This window comes from Sinocyclocheilus anshuiensis, unplaced genomic scaffold (assembly GCF_001515605.1).
Source record: "Sinocyclocheilus anshuiensis isolate Anshui unplaced genomic scaffold, SAMN03320099.WGS_v1.1 scaffold479, whole genome shotgun sequence".
In the NCBI taxonomy this organism is placed as follows: Eukaryota; Metazoa; Chordata; class Actinopteri; order Cypriniformes; family Cyprinidae; genus Sinocyclocheilus; species Sinocyclocheilus anshuiensis.
The window spans coordinates 323,099-344,891 of record NW_015551042.1 but is presented as its reverse complement, the minus strand read 5'-3'; the positions used below and the strand labels follow the sequence as shown (position 1 = coordinate 344,891).

The 21,793-nt window shown below is 32.1% G+C and overlaps 1 protein-coding gene across 2 annotated transcripts in view; it reads right to left on the bottom strand.

The window, feature by feature from the left end:
* LOC107661528 (F-box/LRR-repeat protein 17-like) overlaps positions 1 to 21,793 on the bottom strand; it is a 113,219-nt gene that overhangs the window by 85,187 nt on the left and 6,239 nt on the right. Inside the window, exons 4-6 of one of the 2 annotated variants that reach the window (XM_016451157.1) lie at positions 20,451 to 20,708; positions 18,160 to 18,291; positions 16,724 to 16,963 (exon numbers count right to left, since the gene is read on the bottom strand). In XM_016451157.1, coding sequence (XP_016306643.1) covers positions 16,931 to 16,963; positions 18,160 to 18,291; positions 20,451 to 20,708 — 423 coding nt within the window. In that variant the 3' untranslated portion in view covers positions 16,724 to 16,930. Of the gene's footprint in view, positions 1 to 16,723; positions 16,964 to 18,159; positions 18,292 to 20,450; positions 20,709 to 21,793 lie in introns of those variants that run through there. The other variant, XM_016451156.1, reaches the window with a different exon arrangement.

Below are 21,793 nucleotides of genomic sequence, written 5' to 3'. Positions count from 1 at the left end.
GCTTCTGAATCAGCTACTGTTTTGTTATTAGTTTAAGTATTTGCTATTGACTGTTCAAATGCGGAGTTTTGCGCAGCACAGAGTAACGCGTCGTGTGTGTGTGTGAGGGGAACAGGGTCACATCACAGGAGAGTGAACTGCCTGTCTGAAATCATAGCATGTCAGCTGTCTTAACCGTGGCTTGTGTACTGCATCATCACTGTGTCTGTCACGCAACTCTGTTGCCCTTTCGGGCTTGAACTGATGGTAAAACTAACGACATTATTAACTGTCTTGATATTTACTTTGAAAGCTGACGCTCGCAATTATGGTAAGGGGCGTTACATTTCCGACGCATGCTTGTGGTGTTCGGCCAATCACAATGCACTGGGTCAGCTGGCCAATCAGAGCACACTGCGCTTGTCAAAGGAGGGGGCTTTGTAGAAAACGAAGCGTTTGAGAGAGGCGGGGCATAGAGGACCTACAATAATGTACAGTATTTGAAAAATAATGTGTTTTTTGAACATTAAAGCATGTCAACATATTTTGTTACACCAAATACACAAAATAATGATCTTTAAAATAGCATCATATGACCCCTTTAAATGCTTAAAAATTAAGGCAGCTTACGTTTTTACATTTTTTTGTGTATTTTCTGTTTTTATTTTAATTTTAGTTAAAGATACAGTCATTTTTTTGTTATTCTTCGTTTTTGTTAGTTTAAAAAAAGTGTATATACTTATTCATTTTTATTTCAGTTTTGGTTATTTTAGTACATCCAGGAAAAAATGACAAATGTCGTCTTGGAAACTTGGAAATAAAATAATTTTAAGGTTTTTTTAAATATTTTTTTTATTTCAGTTAAAGTTTATTTTATTTCAAGTAACTAAAGCATTTTTTTTTGTCATGAAATCAAGGGTATTATAATTAACTAAAACTAAAGTCAGAAAAAAAATTGATTCTTGAAATAAGAACTTAAACTGAAATAAAAATAATTTTGAAAAATTTACTATTTTATTTAATTGAGTTGCCAAGGCAGCAATTCTCATTTTTGCTTAGTTTCACAAAATAACAAAAAAAACTAAAATAAACTAAATAAAAGAAAAAAAAGAGTGTAACAAAACTGAAATCGAAATTAGTAAAAGATACATATTTTTTTAAATGATAAATATCTTATGATATAATGACAAAAACACAACATTATTAAACATTAACTAAAATTAAAATAAAGACAGAAAGCATAAAAATAAAAACCTAATTCAAAAACCTTATAATAAAAAAAAAATTATAATTATAATCAATTATACTAAAAGAACACTGGTAGAAATGCACTATAAGATGAATTAATTAAATGGCCAGTCGTATATAAAGTGAGTAGTATTTGACTGGCTATGTGATCTCAACATGTCAAAAATTAAGATATATATACAGTATCTTGCATGTCAACATATTCTGTTACACCAAATACACCAAATAATGATCTTTAAAAAAAGCATCATATGACCCCTTTAAATAATACAGCCATCAATGAGCGCATGTTGGAAATAAAAGCGCTGAATTGAATTCTCTCTCTGTTGTATATTTGCTCATCATTAGTCTCGTGAAGCCGCTTTCATATTGCTGTTCACTCACCGGGTTGATGCTCAGGAAATGCCCCAGCACGGCCACCGCATGTAACTTTTAACAAGATTCACTTGTTTAAAACACCCTTAATTGCATTAACATTTACTATATAACCATTATTTAACTAATAAACATCTAAATAAATACATCTCTATGGAAATGAATTATTTATTATCTCCGCGAGCGATCGCAGTTTGAGTATAGATCTGTGTAACTGCATAGATAAACCGCTCTGTTAGCAGGCATTTCATAATCTAGAAGGACAAAAACATTATTAGTAATTCTGATATAACATGCCAGTTGAGAAATGCAATAAAATACAATGTTTTTCTTGTTATATTCCAATATTACAGAGAATATTATCCAGTGAATTATTCTTGACTCTGTAGCTATTAAACAGCTTATAAACCTACTAAATCTGTAGTTTAAAATTAAGTTGATATGACTCCTGTCCTTTATTTATTTTCTCCATTTGAAAACATTAGACATTCTACATTTATTTTGCTTATTGTTAATATTAGTGTTGCTGCTGATGCTTTTTATAAATAAAATGTTTTTTATTGTTGGAATAAGAAGATTACATTTAACATGAAAGACTGCTAATTTTCAACACTTTTTTTTTTAAAAGATGACTGAAAGGAGGAAAAACCAAGGTAAAGTATGGACTTACTTCACTCAGTCATTTATTTACTTTATAACAGTAAATAAATATCGGTTATCGGGCACATAAACATGCAAATAATTGGTATCGGTATCGGTTATAAAAAACCAATATCGGTCGATCACTAGTTCTTCAAATGTGGCATTAAAAAATCATAATTGAATCCTAATCTGAATGAGCTCAAAGTTATCATATAACTTCATATGACTTCGTGTTCATAAAAACATCATAACATTTCATTTTCATGTCCTTTTTGAAATCTGACAGCTCTGCTCACCGTCTGCTTTCATCGCTTTAATAAGAAAAACGTTTTACTAAACATCTTCCACAGTATAAGAACGTCAAAAAGGTTTGGAGCAACACGAGTGTGAGTAAATGATGACAGAATGATGAAATCCCTTTAAATAGACTTCAGACTCCACACAGTGTTTGAAGTAAACTGATATTTGTGGTCTTGAAATGCTGTTTTTATCCCGGCTGCGGTAACGACCCATTAGATAATCAATCAAGCGCAGCAGGACATTAACACTCAAACATCAGAGCATCACTCGAGCCAAAGCTGAATTAACCAGCACCAGTTCATAGCCCTTATATAAGAGCCATATTATGGCTCAGTTCAACCATAAAGTAGGGCTGGGCCATTTTTCTGGTTTAATTAATGAATTCAAATGTAATGTTTTTCCACTATTTTATTTTTTAAATTGAGCAATCGTGGTTTTACACCATGTTGAACTTCATGTGTTGCACTTTGAATAAAACCCTCTTTAACCAGATGGTCTGTATGTTTTTAATAAAGAGAATATTACTTGAATCATGTAGTTTTTAAAATTTTCTTTTTAAAAAAAAAAAAAAAAAAAACATATTTAAATATGTTTATTACTTTTAATAAAAATGTAAAAATACATTCTAATTAATAACAAATATAGTACATTTTTTAATATTTATACATTAAAAATATATATTGTTATAGGACTCCACCAAATAAAAATGACCAATGATTTATAGTGACTATAAACATTAAACTGTAACAAATTTTTAATACAAAGAATGTCACTTGAATCACATTGTAGTTACATTCTATTTTTTTCTTCTTTTTTTATTAAAAAAATAAATCACTAAATATTTTTTAAAATGCTTATATTAATATATTTATTAATAAAAAAATAATTATATATATATAGAGAATTATTAATATTATATAAAATAAATTAAATACATATTGTTGACTTATAGTATTTATATATATTTTTTTTTTCTTTTTTTTTTTTAATACATGTTGTAGGAGATCTTTGGGGGAAAAATGTGTTCTCTAAATATAATTTATATTTACATATATAATAAAAAAAAAATGTATATTATTTTTTTTTAAACATAATATATATAATAGAATATATAATAATGATAATATATTTTTCATAGGAGTCAACTGAATAATGACTTACAGTGACTCTAAACACTAAATGGTAACACGTCACAGTTTTATTTGTTAAAATTAGTTAACTACACAAGTTAACATGAACTTATAAAGAAAATTACCTCTACAGCAATTATTAATCTTAGCAAATGTTAATTTGATGATTTACCAATCAATTAAATCATAGGTTTGCATGCATTTAACATGAACATGAATTTATTCATCTTAATGTTAGTTTCAACATTTACCAATACATGAACAGATGATGAAAGATGACCAAAAATGCATATATATATATACACTGCTGTTCAAAAGTTTGGAATCAGTGAGACTGTAATGTTTTTAAAGAAGTGTCTTATGCTCATCAAGGCTGCATTTATTTGATCAAAAATACAGAAAAAAACAGTAATCTTGAAAAATGTTATTACAATATAAAATAATGGTCTCTATTTTAATATCCTTTAAAATATAATTTATTTCTGTGATGCAGCGCTGTATTTCCATCATCATTACTCCAGTATAAAGTGTCACATGATCTTCAGAAATCATTCTAATATGCTGACTTATTATTAGAATTATCAATGTTGCAACAGTTGTGTTTTTTGGAAACTGATACTTTTTTCAGGATTCTTTGATGAATAAAAAGTTAAAAAGAACAGCATTTATTCAAAATATAAATCTTTAATAACAATATAAATCTTTGCTATCACTTCTTATCAATTTAACACATCCTTGCTGAATAAAAGTTTTAATTTCTTTAAAAAAAAAGAAAGAATATAAATGTACCGACCCCAAACTTTTGAACGGTAGTGTATATTGCTAGAAAAGATTTCTATTTTAAATAAACGCTTGTTATTAAAGATTTATATTTTTGAATAAATGGTGTTCTTTTTAACTTTTTATTTTAATGATGATGGAAATTCAGCGCTGCATCACAGAAATAAATTATATTTGAAAGGATATTAAAATCATTTTATTATGATATTAGAATCATTATTTAAAAGAATGTTGCTTGAATCATGTCTTTACTAGTTAAAAGTAAAAAAAATAAATAAAAAAAATTAAAAATCATAATCTTGTATTGGCCTAATTAATATTTCATTTAAAAATAATTTTTAAATAAATTGTATTTACATCAAATTTGTTTTACTTAAAATAAAACTAAAAAAATAACATTACTTCCTCATTGTTTCCGCATGCGGCGCAGTGGTCTGACAGCGTCCTTCACTCATTCTCTGCTGATTTTGGGAAGTGACTTTGAGCAACTTCTCCAAGTCTGTAGCATTCATGGACAAAGACGCACTGAGCTGAAACCTCAAACGATGAAAACATGATCCAATATGATGCACTCAAACTACACAACATAAAACACTTCTAGCTCACTTACTGTATGTAAATAGCTGATAAATATTAATATGTATGTTAAGGCCGGTGATGTGTGAGTGGCTCTGATCTGAGATCTGTGAGATCGACTCGCCAAACAAAAACACAAAAACAACCATCACTTCAAACAAGTTTTCATGTCACCGGCTGCTCATAACAAACAAAACATAGTCAAAATATAATGAAATATAATATAATTATAACTAAATAAATTGCATTTCTGATTGTTATCAATGTTGAAAACAGTTGTGCTGCACGATGTTTTTGTGGAAAGTAACTGTGATACATATTAACAAACAATTATCTGAAGACATGCACTATCTGTTTCTGGTGTATTTCGGACAACAGAGATGGATGATCAGGGCACTGATGACAGGACAGTTTAAAGAGGTCATTTTTATTATTTATTATTTTGTTTCCCCACTAAAAATGAGTCAATGTAGCTTTTCCATGATCATTTATCTGCCTTAAAATTAAAACCACACACACGAGGAGTGCAAACTTTGACAAACACGACAATAAACGTCTTAAAGTGAGCAAAAATACATGAAAAAGTCCAGTTAAAAATACCTTATCTGACATTTGTCATTCACTAACATTACAATTAACAGCTTCTATGTCACTCATGCCTGCTGCTGCTGCTGCTGATGTCATTTCCTCTAATCATTTCAAATCAAAGCACTTCCTGTCCATCCCAAAAGCCAGCGGGAAAACACTTTCATTCCTCCAGAAAGCCCTCGCATCCCATCAGCTCATTCAATTACTGAAGAAGAATGAATAAATTCTTTACGATGCATGGCAGACCACTATATGACCAATTCCTGAAAATGAACACACACTGCAGTAAATAAGAGCATCTAGACGATTAAAACCCACTGAGAACACACAGGGAGCGAGCACACACTCAGAAGTGCACACTAATACGCAGAGAACCTCTAAAGCAGGGGTGCCCAAACTCGGTCCTGGAGGGCCAGTGTCCTGCAGAGCTTAGCTCCAACTTGCCCCAACACACCTGCCTTTAAGTTTCTAGTATGCCTAGTAAGAGCTTGATTAGCTGGTTCAGGTGTGTTTAATTGGGGTTGGAGCTAAACTCTTCAGGACACCGGCCCTCCAGGACCGAGTTTGGACACCCCTGCTCTAAAGGTTAGAGTAACAATTATCAAATCAAACTGTACAGATATTACTAAAGCAGAGCTGCATATCAATGAGTCGTCCTTTTTTCATCTGTAGAAGCACAGTGAACTTCATCTAAAACCATCCACAGCTGCTGACAAAAAACACTATCTTAGAGCGCCTCCTATGGGCCGCATGAGAATACAGCCATCATTTAACGTCATACCTGACACAAACCCATAAATGCATGCATTTTCCCCATTATATGCACACATGCATGCATACAGATTTGTGTGCTCTCTCTTTAAAATAAAGGTTGCAAATGTGTGTATTCACAGTGAAGAGCCATATGTGACCCTGGAGCACAAAACCAGTCATAAGGGGCAATTTTTTTAAATTGAGATTTATACATCATCTGAAAGCTGAATAAATAAGCTTTGCATTGATGTATGGTTTGTTAGGATCGGACAATATTTGGCTGAGATATAACTATTTGAAAATCTGGAATCTGAGGGTGCAAAAAAATCTAAATATTGAGAAAATCATCTTTAAAGTTGTCCAAATGAAGTTCTTAGCAATGCATATTACTAATCAAAAATTACGTTTTGATGTATTTACGGTAGGAAATGTACTAAATATCTTCATGGAACATGATCTTTACTTAATATCCTAATGATTTTTGGCATAAAAGTAAATAATGCAATGGAAAGGTTCCATGGAAGTTAACCGTCTTCACCATCGTTGTCAATAAACAACCTTTATTTTTAAGAGTGTAATGTACTTTTCTAATATGTCATTAACTGTACTACTCAAACTTAGTAAGACTTCATTAGTGAGCATTTTAATCCGATTGCAATACTATTCTACTATTCAGAAAGATCAGTGTTATTTTAGCATCAGTGAGATACTATTATATTTTGACTTAGATTTTATTCTTTTTCCGCTTTCATCTGACTTTTCAAGTTTTAGTAATTTTGCTGTTTTTTGTCATTTTATTCGTTTTTGTTGTTTGTAAATATAATCATGGTTTAATTTTTTTATTTATTTAATTTTATTTCAGTTTTAGTTCATTTAGTACATCAAGTCAAACTAAAAGAAAATGTGAAACGTTGCCTTTTTATGGTTTTATTTGATATAACTATAATAACCGAGACATTCATATATAAGATGCACCTTTACAAAATAAAAAATAAAAATATAGTAAAATATGTTTAAACTGCTACTAAATAAATAAATATGAATAAAGTTATCCACACCTACTGACAGCCTAAAATCTGTATTATTTTAGTATCATCGACATTGTTAATATATTAAATTAGATTTCATATTTTCTGCCCATCCTCACACACACGATACGCCGGGACCTTTTCACACACCTCTTTTTGTCCAGCGGGGATTTTCAAGGTGTAGTCCCACACAAGAAGCTTAAAGAACGGCTCGCTGACTCTCATATCACACACAGACGTGACATTTAGAAACCGCAGCGCTGCTTTCTGTCACGCCGGCGAGTCACGAAAGGTGATGCTCTCCTCATCGATGAACGTGATCGCTTCCTCCTGAAAAGTGACCAAAACCCCAAAAAGGGTCTCGATGCCACCAGAAAGTTGAAAGCTTTTCCCTCTCTATCGATCGGTGATGCTCAAAGTGGCCACACACACACTGACTCACACATTTTATATACTTTATTTGATTCCACATTACAAGTCAGCACACTCACACACTCACACACTCACACTAAACGCAGAGAGGAAACACAACCTGCCCATTTCCTGGGATCTAAAGAGGCCATTCATGCAACTGGCAGCAAGAACAGAAAAACAGGACACACTTCTGGTTCAAAAGTTACTTTTTTGTGTTTCTGAAAATTAAGATTTCTGATTTCACATTAGAATGATTTCTGAAGGATCATGTGACACTGAAGACTGGAGTAATGATGCTGAAAATTCAGCTTTGATCTCAGAAATACATTACAGTTAGAAAACAGCGGTTTTAAATTTTTGATCGAATAAATGCAGCCTTGGTGAGCAGAAGAGACATCTTTCAAAAACACTTCTAAAAAATCTTAATCTTCCAAATGTTTGGAAGTGTACAAAGTTTTACATTTAATCAGCGTTTAAAGGAATAGTTTACCTAAAAATCTAAATTTGCTGAAAGTGTGCTCCCCCTCAGGATCATCCGAGATGAGGATGAGTGTGTTTTTTCATCAGATCTGGAGAAATGTAGCACTGCATCAGTGTCTCAGCAATGGATGCTCTGCAGTGAATGGGTGCCGTCAGAATGAGAGTCCAAACAGCTGATAAAAAATAACAATAATGCACAGCACTCCAGTCCATCAGTTAACATCTGGAGAAGACAAAAGCTGAAACACATCCAGCATTAAGACGTTTCTAACTAAAACACCATAGAGTCTATAATCCATAACACTTCCTCCAGTGAAAAAGTGCATCTGCTGTTGTCTCTCACATCAAAATCCAGCCACATATGTGTTTAGAGCTGTTTAAACGCTGCTTGATCTGTGCAGATTTCTCTCCTGATTCACACCAGAACACTTTTTCACTGGATTATGGCTTTTCACTGCACACACTGCCAACACACATTTCAGTTCAAACAACTTGTAAAAGTGCATGTAGCATCCGATGACCTCTTTAAAAACGTCTTAATGCTGGATGTGTTTCAGCTTTTGTCTTCTCCAGATGTTAATTGATGGACTGGAGTGCTGTGGATTACTTGTGGATTATTGTGATGTTTTTATCAGCTGTTTGGACTCTCATTCTGACGGCACCCATTCACTGCAGAGCATCCATTGCTGAGACACTGATGCAATGCTACATTTCTACAAACCTGATGAAGAAACAAACTCATCCTAATCTCGGATGATCTGAGGGTGAGCACATTCACAGCTGATTTTCATTTTGAATGAACTATTCCTTTAAGGCCATTTATATAAGGAGTAATGCAGTTCCTGACATTTGTTTCTCTTATGAGAAAACCAGGTACCGTTTTATCCAGGTGCTAAGCGGGATGCAGACTGCACTCTTTCTTTACAGAAGGTCGCTTCTATTTAAACATAATTGCAGGATGTTCTCACGACACGTTTCCAGAGAGCAATATTGCCCTCGTCTCTCGTCACATTCAATCTGTCAGAAGACGAGCATCTGTAATTGACAGCAGTCATTACATCCTCCGCTCTCGTTGCCTCAATTTAATGCTAAACTTTTCACCGCACTGCTCCTTATTATTCCTTAGATGCCTCTTCAAAAAGCCAAATAAACCCATAAAGTGATATTTGATATTTAATCATCTGCCAATGATGCTGTCGGCACATTCGACATCCCGCACACACGTAATTAAAGGCAAATTGAGGGCTCTCTAATCTATTTTAGGTCATCAACAATTCCATTTACAGTAGACATTTAGGCTAATTAAAACTCAAGCTAATCAGATGGACGCGTGCGTGATCGGGGCACATGTGCACGTCTCTAAAGACAGACGCTGATAGTTTCTGGCATATCAGAGCTGCTGGAAAATTAAAATCCTGCACTTCGAGAAAAGTGTCGGGCAAAAGGAAGAGAACAAGCCTTTCATGCAAAATTAAGATTAAATTAAACATACTTCTGCTGCCATCTGACAAGTGAGTCTCATTTATAGCTATCCAATAAAAGAAAAAAAAAAAAAATTATATTATATTACACATATATATATGCATACACATATACACACATATACACATAAATATATATACATACATACATATATATATATATATATATATATAGAGAGAGAGAGAGAGAGAGAAAAAGGAAATTAAATATTAAAAACTACAAAAAAAAAAATTTAATATACAGTACAATTAAAACAAAGAGCAAGCCTTTCATGCAAAATTAGGATTAAATTAAATATACCTCTGCTGTCAAAAAAAAGCAAAGCAGAGCAAAACAAAACAAAGCAAAGCAAAAAACAAAACAAAACACCTGGATATTAAATATAAAAAATGTAAATAACTAAAATTACACTACCATTCGAAAGAACAATTATTTATAGAGTAGCAAAAAAAGCACAAAAAAAATGCTGATAAAAAGTGAAACTTCAGCTTTGCATCACAGAAATAAGTTACATTTTACAAAATATTCACAGAGAAAACATTTATTTTAAATTGTAATAATATTTCACAATATTTGTATTTTTTGTCAATAAGTGCTGCATTGTTAAGCACAAGAGACTTTAATTTTGTACATTTAATTTATTAGTTTAATGAATTTCATTAATTAATTTTTTTAAAATCTTACAGAACCAAAACATTGCAAACGTGGTTCATAGATTTTTTTTATTTATTTATTCATACATACATTTTTTTTTTTATTTTATTATTTCTGATTTATTTTACAATAACACAGCTGTGTGATATGGTTTTGGTCCATGCAAAAAGGTAAAATGTTATTCTGTTCGTCTAGGCCTACATTCTGGAAGACATTTCTGAGACCCGCCTGCTTGCACTCACAAAGACTGACAAAAACATCAAAGGAATACAGAAAATATTACAGGCAACTTTGTGGCACTTGGATGTTCTGATGCGATCAAAGGTAATGCTTGGCCTGAAAGCTGTGAGAAGCGCCGATCTAAAGCTACGCTAAATAAAACGACTCCCACAGGCTGGCCTTCAGCTCAGAGACATTAAAAGAGCTGGACGCAGATGGAGCTCGACTCCCGCAGTTCACTAGTTCAGACCTGACAAGGAGACAAGTGGCCCAATTTAAGAGCGCCGGCTCTTTAGCGGAGCAAACCTGGCCTTAAAACTACAGATTTGATTTGGAGACCATCACAAGCCGGGAAATAGGCTAAACGCGCTGCATAATTGCTTTTAGTTCTCCGGCTACTTGGCCATAGAATGTGGGGGCAAGAGCACGGGATACTCCGTAAATCTGAATGTAGGTGAAAATTGGATTTAGGCCATAATCGCAGCTGGATCATTAAAACAGCAGGCCATGCATAAAGCCCAAGCTAATCACAGGAAACACAACCAAATGTGAGCCTGGAGCACAAAAGCAGTCTTAAGTCGTTGGGGTATATTTGTAGCAATAGCCAACAATACATTGTATGGGTCAAAATGATCCATTTCTCTTTTATGCCAAAAATCATTAGGATATTAAGTAAAGATCATGTTCCATGAAGATATTTTGTAAGTTTCCTACCGTAAATATATCAAAACTTCATTTTTGATGAGTAATATGCATTGCTAAGAACTTCATTTGAACAACTTTAAAGATGATTTTCTCAATATTTAGATTTTTTTGCACCCTCAGATTCCAGATTTTCAAATATTGTGCTATCCTAACAAACCATACATCAATGGAAAGCTTATTTATTCAGCTTTATTCAGATGATGATATAAATCTCAATTTCACAAAACTGCCCCTTATGACTGGTTTTGTGGTTCATGGTCACAGATACAGATTAAAAGAGGATTGAAACACCTCTGTTTGACGTGATTCTGGAACCTGAGCGTAAAGGAGTCTTAAAGAAGCATCACGCAACACAAAAAGCAAAGATCTTGACTTGAATATGAAACAGGTTTTGAAATAACTTGAGCTTCAACGGCTTCAAAACAAGATGCACTTACTTGAGCAGCAGATTTAAGTATGTTAGTTTTATGCGGTCAATTTTGATCAATGTGCTAAATAATTTAAAAAATTGTATTTAATTTCCTTTTTTTTTTTTGGCTATTTTTTTTACTCGACAATTATGCTTGATCATTATAATACATTTCAAGATATACTCTCTAAAAGTCTTAAAGTACTCAAATCTGCTTCTTAAATAAGTGCATCTTCTTTTAAACATGTTGAATCTCGTTTCATTTCAAAACTGTATCATATTAAGGCTAGATTTTTACCTTTTGCGTTTCGCGATGATGATACAATTTAAATTTTTAGGTCAAATGTTTCTTTAAGATTCTATTACGCTCAAGTTGAATAAAAACATCTTCAGTGCATTTCTATCCTGTTTTAATCTGTATTTGTGTCTCGTTTTAAGCATAAACCTTACTGAATTGTGGGTAGATTTATGCTGACATGAGATTCATTATCTTTAAGACAATATATTCTTTATTAAGAAACATTTTAGTATGTTTAGACTTGCTTATATTATAGAATATATTTGGAAATTTATTATAAAACTGTTTATTTTAAATGGTTTATCTTTGTCAGCATAATCTATCAACATTTTAATAATGTGTATGCTTAAAAAGACACAAATACAGATTAAAACGGGATAGAAATGAAATTCAAAACATTTGTTCAACGTTTCTTTCTGGAAGGGAGCATAAAAGCGTCTTAAAGTAACAGTTCACCTAAAAATTTAAATGTTGTCATCACAAAGCACAAAGACTAAACTTCTGACCCCAATACGTGTTTGAGTGAACACTTTAAAACAAGATACACTTACTTGAGAAGCAGGTTTGCTTAAATCAAGATGCAAACACAGATTAGAAGAAGATTGAAATGCATTAAAAACATTTTTTGGCTTGTTTCTGGCACCTGAGCGTAAAAGCGTCTTAAAGAAACGGTTCACACAAATATGAAAATCGTTGCATCACACAAAAGGTCAAAAACATGCCTGAATATGATACAGGGTTTGAAATGGCATGAGATTTAACGTTTAACACAAGATGCATTTACTTGAGAAGCAGATTAGAGTCTGTCGAGACTTGCTTTCAGAACATAAACCTTGTAATTTATTAGAAAACTGCTTATTATCTGTCAACACATGTCTGTGGTTTATGCCTAAATAGACACAAATATAGTTTAAAAGATGACAGAAATGCAATTCAAAAATGTGTTGATGCATTCATGGATCCTGAGCAAAATAGAGTCTTAAAGAAACAGTTCACCTAAAAAAGAATATTGCTTTCGGAGAATATACACTGAAATGTATTACAAAAGTGTTCATTTTTATTTATTGATTATTGACTGCATCTTCTTTTAAGCATAAATGGTGACAAATACAGATTAAAAGAGGTGAAAAAAGGGATATAAATCCTGAATATGATATGCAACTTCTTTAAAACAAGATAAATCTGCTCCTCAAGTATAAGTGTGTGTATGTTAAGGCTTGATTTCAGAGATTATATTATAAAACTGTTTTATTCGGTAATGTTTATGCTTAAAAGGACACAAACACAGGATGGAAATGCAATGCAAAAGGCTTGTTTGAACATGCATTTCTGGAACAAAGCATCTTAAAGACACGATGCACGCAAATATGAAAATTGCATCAAAAGGTAAAAATATGATTTTGAAATGTTGAAACTTTGAAGAATTGAAACTAGTTTGAAATGACAAACATACTCAATCCTAAACATTTCCAGAAGAGTCCAGTATTTAAAGGAGGAGGAGCTCTGACCGCACAGAAACGACTTCCAGCTTTTTAATTATTCAATTATCTGTGTGAGGACGAGCGGATCAGCCCTATTCATCATTGATTGGGAGAGACAGACGCGGGATCGCTTTACTCCATTAGCAGAAGGCCCTTTATTGTAAATGAGGGCCACAATTGTGCGATCTGTCACCGAAAGCATCAGGAGAGAGAGGACTCAGATGTCACGAGGAGACGGAGCGGAGCCGTATCTCGCTCTCGAGGGGAAGGAAAGCATGCTTAGGTTTCAGAATCGCCGGCGATCCGCTTCAGCATTATAGTGAGGAAACATCACGACTGACCCACATAAAGAGACTCGTGCATGCATCATACTTGATATTTCATTCAAATCACGCTCTAGTAGTTTAATAGATGTTTGGTTTATAACTTCAGTCACTGGTTAACCGATTTAAAATCTATGAACCTGTGGAGAAGGTCTCCGTTTCTCACACTTGAATAATTTACATCATTCAGTCCCTGAAGTGCTGTTAAAGACGCGGCCAAACCTCTTCCAATGAGCCACATTTGAAAACACAAAACAACTTCAGAACCAACATAAAATATTTTAATCTTCTATTAAGATACAAGTCTTTGGAAGAAAGGAAGGAAGGGAGGGAGGGAGACAGGAAGAAAGAAAGAAAGAAATTTGGTTTATCAAATTAAAAATTGTGAACAGTTATAGGGATATTGTGTTAAAAATGTATGTAGTGTTTTTTAAATGTATTTATTTTATTTTGTATTTGTTTTATTTTACTTTATTTTTTATGTATTTTATTTCATCATTTATTTTTACTTATTTAAATTTTTCTTCTACACCTTTATACATTTATTTACATATTTTTTATTTTTTCATTTTTATTAATATGTATATATATATTTTTTTTATGTATTTTTACGTTTTATTTTTAACATGTGGTTTTTTTTTACACATCTTTATTTTATTTTAATTTTTAAATGTATTTATTTTGTTAATAATGTAAGGGTTTTTTTTGTTTTTTTGTACGTTTTATTTACAAACAAACACACAAACACTCTGAAATGAATTTCCTTTTCTCCTGACGTCACCGAGGCCTAATAATGCAGGGTATAAGTTAAAAGTTAACAACCAATGGACCAATAAAGTATTATTTTTTTTGCAAAATCACATTCATGTCTGGCTCCATTTAAAACGGCCAGTTTTCACAACTCAATCAATTACTAATAGACAAAATCTTGTTTTTCTTAGGGTATATTCACACCAGGAAAGTCTACTAGTTCACTTGCTTTGGTCCGGACCAAATTGAGAATACACCCTTACTGAATAACTAGTTTCACTCAGAAGCATATCAGATCACAAAGTAAAACAGGTTGAGCACTCAAAATAACACACAACACACCATCAGTTCCTCTCCAATAATCACACATCTGGAAAAGCCTGCTGAGAAATCTGATCCACAATTAGAGAAACTATTATTATTAGGTATTTGGAGTCCTTTTGTTCTTGAAGTGGCTCAAAAACACTTATACAGACGAGAAACTCTTTGAATCTCAATCTGACAGCAACGAAGAGCTCAAACTCACAGTTATGATACGATCAGGGTCTAATGCACAGCAAACACACACATGCCTGCGTTTTGTTACAATTAATGTCCAAAGGTCTGTTTTAAAGCACTTCTCACAAAACCACACGACATTTTCTCATTAGAGGAACAACACTGACCTCCAGTGGCTGCAGACAGACATTCACCAACACTTTTCAACATCTTTCAAACTAAATACTTACTTAAAAAGCAGATTTGTGCATGCAATATATATACACACAAGTCTTTTGAAAATATTTTTCTCAGTTTTTCAAGTAAATTGATCTAGTTTTAAACGTTTACATATTTTTTTAGCAAAACGAGACAAAAACACTATTTAAAAAAATCATTTTAGTAATGCACACGGACAGATTTGTTGAATATATGATGAATATAATCAAGGCAGACTGAGTGATTTTAAGGCTGAGATTGATGGGATAATAACAGCCCTTATTCACAGACAATGCATGAAGCTCACACAGATTCAGACAGACCGATACATGCATAAATACTGATAAAAAAACCAATGCAAAAAGAGCTACAGATGTACTCAATCACTCAAAGAGACAAGAGAACGATATAGAAAGAGAACAGAGTCGTGTAATAAAAACCCGAACACCTCTGCTACACACATAAGATGCACATTTCTAAAATAAACTAGTCACTATGTAATTACTCATATGGAAATGTAATATATGACATGCAATATAAAGCCCTATATTGAGTGGTATTGCCTTATATGTTGCTTGTATGTTACTAATTTTCACATACATGCATGCATTCTCCGGGTACATAAAGACATAAGTTTATAATGCATGCATATGGGAATTTTATATATGTACATATAATGATGATTACTTTATATGGTATTATATGCATGCAGCAACCATATATGCCAACAATATATATTTTATTTAAACATGCAACTTTATTAAAACAACACAGTAATATTGGCACCCTTGGTAAATATGAGCAAAGGCGGCTGTGAAAATAAATCTGCATCATTTATCTTTTTGATCTTTCATTCGAAAAATTCACAAAATTCTAAACTGTCACTGACGCAAAACAATTGAAAGTGGTGGGAAACTCAGATTATGAAATAAATGTTTTTTCTGCAATGCATGTTGGCTACCATTATTGGCACCCCTAGAAATTCTTATGAGTAAAACATCTCTATATTTCTATTCATATTTACATTTTTTAGCACACCAGGGTGATTATGAACATGAAATTGTCCAGCCATGACTTCCTGTTCCACAGGATCATAAATATGAGGAAAACAATATTTATAAACTTATCATTTTTAGTTAATCTCTGCAAGACAGACTTTTCAGGATAGGAGACGGAATAAAAATGAGCTCCTAAAACTTCTTTCACGAGTCACTCACAACTTATCTGTCCATAAAGCCTATAAAAAATTAGTCTTAATATACAGTATTTCACAATACTTCAGCATGTTAATCTTATTAAGTGAGGGTCATTTTTTTAGGGTTTTTCACTTCCAGCCTTCATGGACAATTATATATCACTCATAAATGATTAAATACAAAATCAATAGTAGTTATTAAGAATGATGTGGTTTGGAATTGGTAAAATGTGTTTGGGAAAAACAATATCAGAATATCAACGTGCCTAATAATTATGCACGCTATGATATGAAATCATTCCAATTTCTAAAAGGATTCATATGTTTTAACAATATTTTTTGCATATGGAAAAATATGAACATATATTATATTTGCGTATGGGTGTTTTAAGCGTGATTCATCATTCACCAACCAGATGCACTACTTAGTAATTCACGGACAAAAACCTATAAATCAACTGACAGAAATGCAACAAATAATATGCCTTGCACATAAATAATTCATGGTTCACTTACACCTTTGCCAAAGTCAAATTCAAGCATTTTTGCAGTGCATTTTCATGCAACTAACAGTTGTGTTAAATTACATATTAGCATAAATACATATTCTTCTCCACATTAAATCAGATGATGCATATGCAGATCTGCACAGTTTTGCTCAGATATTTTTTTTAAATATACATTATGCAATATTAATTACTAATTATACAATACAGTAAACATAATTTAACAGATTGTTCTGTATTCTATTGTAAGTATTCTGTAATTACAGACAAGCTATATAAAGCGCAAGCATCCTAACCATATTATCCTGTTATCTAAAACACACACTGTTTAGTCCGAGAGTGAATTATTATGAAAGCAGTGCAATTACAATTTCAAGCAGTTTCAAGCACTTTAGCAAAAATTCAAGCACTTTTCAAACCTTGAATATATAGAAATGCAAGCATTTTCAAGAAGTTCCAGCAACGTATGAACCCTGGTCAGTTAATAATTACATGCGGGTAAAAAAATTAAATATAAATTTATACCACTTCAAATAGTTAATGAATTTCACACGAAGAGTGCCGTTTTTTCTTTAAAAATGTTTAATGATTATAAATGTGATGTTGATTTTTTTTACAACAGTTCAATAAACTAGAAGTTAATTAAGAGACTTACGTTTTAGACACTGTTTTCGACAACAAAAATAATCCCAAACACAGCCACAGCACTGTTTTGCGTCTCTGAGCAACATGACAGTGATTCGTTCCTGAATGAATCAAACATTTAAAAATTATTCAGTTCAATCGCAATGATTCACTTATTAACAGTGACTTGCTGCCATCTACTGGCGGTTTTTAATTTCACATTTAAAGTACCTATTCAAAGTTTTATGATTAATATACCAAAACATTATTTATGCATTTGTAATTGCAGATTAAATGCATTACATAAACAGTGTGTAAACACATCTAAACGCCACTTCAGACGCAGCTTCTGTGTTTCCTCTGCATTGCAAAGATGAATTTTATTGATACTGATTTAATTTGCTCGGTAACAGCCCAAATGTCTCATTATTCTAATCCACTGAATAATATCGATAAAATCCCAGAAAATATTGAGATATTGATTGCACACCCCATACGCGTAACGTGAGGGTCTATGCACGTACCAGTTTGTTCTCCTGCATGTAGATCCTCTGTAGTTTGCTGCACCCCTGCGCCAGCGCCACCAGACCCTCGTCACTGATGCTGTAGCACTGGCCGAAATGCACGTCCTTCAGCTCTTTGCAGTGTTCACCCAACTGCACAAAAACACACAAACATGCATTCGGTTCAATACAGCCATATGACTGGATACACAAGGGATTCACAAAGTGAACTCCTTTGAGCTACAGTACTAGATAAGTCCCCCAAGATTAAAAAACACTGGGTGGATTTTTATCATTATAGGGTGGTTGTGTACACACACTGCCAACACACATTTCAGTTCAAACAAATTGCAAAAGTGCATGTAGCATCCTATGACCCCTTTAAGGACTTAAGACTGCTTTTGTGCTCCAGGGTCACATATATTATGTAAACAGAAACTTTTATTTTGGATTCGATTAATCGCAATTAATCATTTGACAGCACTAATTTTAAGTTAACATTTTAATAACTTAGCAATGCATTGGTATGTTGATGGTACTCTTACACCTTTGCCAAATTCAAATTCAAGCATTTTTGCAGTGCATTTTCATGCAACTAACAGTTGTGTTAAATTACATATTAGCATAAATACATATTCTTCTCCACATTAAATCAGATGATGCACATGCAGATCTGCACAGTTTTGCTCAGATATTTTTTTTTAAATATACATTATGCAATATTAATTACTAATTACATAATATAGTAAACATAATTTAACAGATTATTCTGTATTCTATTGTAAGTATTCTGTAATTACAGCCAAGCTATATAAAGCATCCTAACCATATTATCCTGTTATCTAAAACACACACGGTTTAGTCAGAGAGTGAATTATTATGAAAGCAGTGCAATTACAATTTCAAGCAATTTCAAGCACTTTAACAAAAATTCGAGCACTTTTCAAACCTGGTCAGTTAATAATTACATGCGGGTAAACAAATAAAATATTAATTTTGAGTGTTTTCTTGTTTTTATTTTTAATATTTGTAAAATATTTTATTTTTAAAATTGTATTTTTATTTTTAATATTTTATTATTTTATTTTCCATTTTAAATATTTTCAAAAATATTTTTTACTCTTATTTAAAATGATTTTAGTTTACATTCATTTTGCAAATATTTTTACATTTAATTTTTTTATTATAAAATATGGTGTTTATTTTATTTTTAAATCATTTAAAAAATCTGTTAAATAAATATAATTAATTACAATTTTACATGATTTTATATATATATATATATTTTTTTTTTATTAAATTAATAACTTAAATTTTTATATATATTTTTTCTTTATTTTACAGTTATGACATTGAATTAAATTACACATACCATGATACGATATTTAGTCATAAAGCAAAAAACTTGAAATGTCACATAAAACATGGAAAGAAGCAGTGCTTTAATCACAAATGTGTTCAGGAGAACAAAATCTTCACTTCCTAAGAAAAAGCATCATAATATAATACAATAAAATTATTAAAAGTTGCTGCAACCAAGAAAGCATGTGACTCTTTTCCCCACATTTTAAGACTTAATTTGCATCTTGGAGTTTCCATCTAGTGTTTTTATCGCAATATCCCAAAATTTGTCAAAAGACGTTAAGATTGTGATTATATGACATAGAAAGCACATTAAATATAAGTAAAGTTTCTACTTTTAAGGTTTCAAATAAGTTTTTGGAGAATAAAATGTCAAAATTTGGTTGAAATAATGTTACGTTGTCATTCAGTGTAACACTTATAGTTATGTACAAATTCAAACAACATGCTTATTCTGACGTGTACACATTAAAATATATAAAAGGGAGCGTATTAAATTTGATTGTGTTTTAAATTCTTACTGACCAATGGGCAAATCCTAGGATATTGGCACGTTTTAAAAATGTAAAATTACAACTAATTAGTATTTGGGGTGAAAGTAATTAGTCTTTTAATATGTCATAAATTGATTTTTGTTGTAAATATGCCTGACAAGATTGTTACACTTAATGACATTTTAGTGGCTCTCTTCTGTAAATCAGGGGGAAATGTATGATATTTATTTTTTGCTCGGAAAAACAAAAACAAAATTGCAATTAAATTAAACAGAAAACTTTTAAATTTTTTTTGAGAAAACAACAACAATTTAAAGCAGTTTTACACTTATTTTTTTTATGCTTAAACCCTTTTTTGTCTTTGACCCATTTACATATGTGGATGGAAACACTGATGATGACTCGTAAGCACACGTTTATCACATGCATCCATCAAGTGAGTTTGGAACAGCTCACCAGTTTGAGAGCGTGGTCCGTGAGTTTGTCCTGGTTGCCGGCGTGCACTTTCTGCAGGAGCGGGCAGTGGATGGCCACGGTGCACAGAGACACGTCGCTGAGCTGCTTACAGCGGTACGCCGTGTATTTGATCAGACCGGGACAGTTAGACGCCAGAGAGCAAACGCCGTGATCCTGAACGTTACGGCAGTCGGAGATGTTGATCTCAGTGACGTTCTGCCTCCGGGACGCGATCTTCACCAGGAGATCGTCTTTAACCTGCGCTCAAACAGACAACACATCAATCTCACGTTAATATTATTAGATACTATTTAATCCCACCGGTCACAATAGTGAGCGTAAAGACGGTTTGCATTTCTAAAGCTCTAAAAATGGACTGTCTGGTGTTTTAGTGCATTGTCTGCAAATATGAAGGGTCTCAATTAAATATGTGCAGTTTCATGTGTTTAGTGCAAATTGTTACATGACCAGAGCAGTTTATTATGGATGCATCAAAACAAAAGGATAGCAATGTGTGTTAAAGATTTTTGGTACATGTTATCTTTAAGGTGTCTAGTATTGATATATGAATTCAAATATATTCAGTTTTGTTGGGTTTGGACATAGAATGAGTAAACATGTTAATATAATAATAACAGTAGTATACCTATTCAGTGTTGTATAAGGGGTTTTTATGTATAATAGTAAGCATAGAATGTGATGAAACAGTTTACAATGGGTTAATAACTGGGCTGAGATATATAAGAATTTTGATGAATGCAGAAATAATTTAATTTCAGTATACACATTATTGTGACCAACCATAAAACACACTTTTCCATAAAAATTCAATAAAAATAACAATTATTGATTATTTCAGGGTTACTGATGACACATCATTTTTATATTTTCATGTCTGAGAAAAATTTGGGATTATACATATTTGAAATAGCTTTTAATTTCTCATTTTAATTTCAGTTCATGTTTTAGTCATTTTGTGATTGTGATGTTTAGTGATTTTTGCTTTTGTCATTTTTATACATTCAGCTTTAGTTCTTATTCAGTTTTAGCAATATTAATACCTGCACTTACATTTCAGTTAGCTGCCAAGGAAACATTAGTAATTTTTTTTTTTTGCGCTAATATTTATATTTTATTTCAGCTTTATTTTAATTAAAATCTAAAAATTATTTCATCAGTTTTAGCAAACAATAACTTAAGACTTAAAAAAAAATTGCTGCCATTATACAAATGCATAAAAATCCAACAAAGCTTTCAGCTATAGTTCATAAAAAAATAAATAAATAAAAAACATGCACAAGAAAAACTATTTGGTAAATATTTATTAGGGCTGCATGACTGGG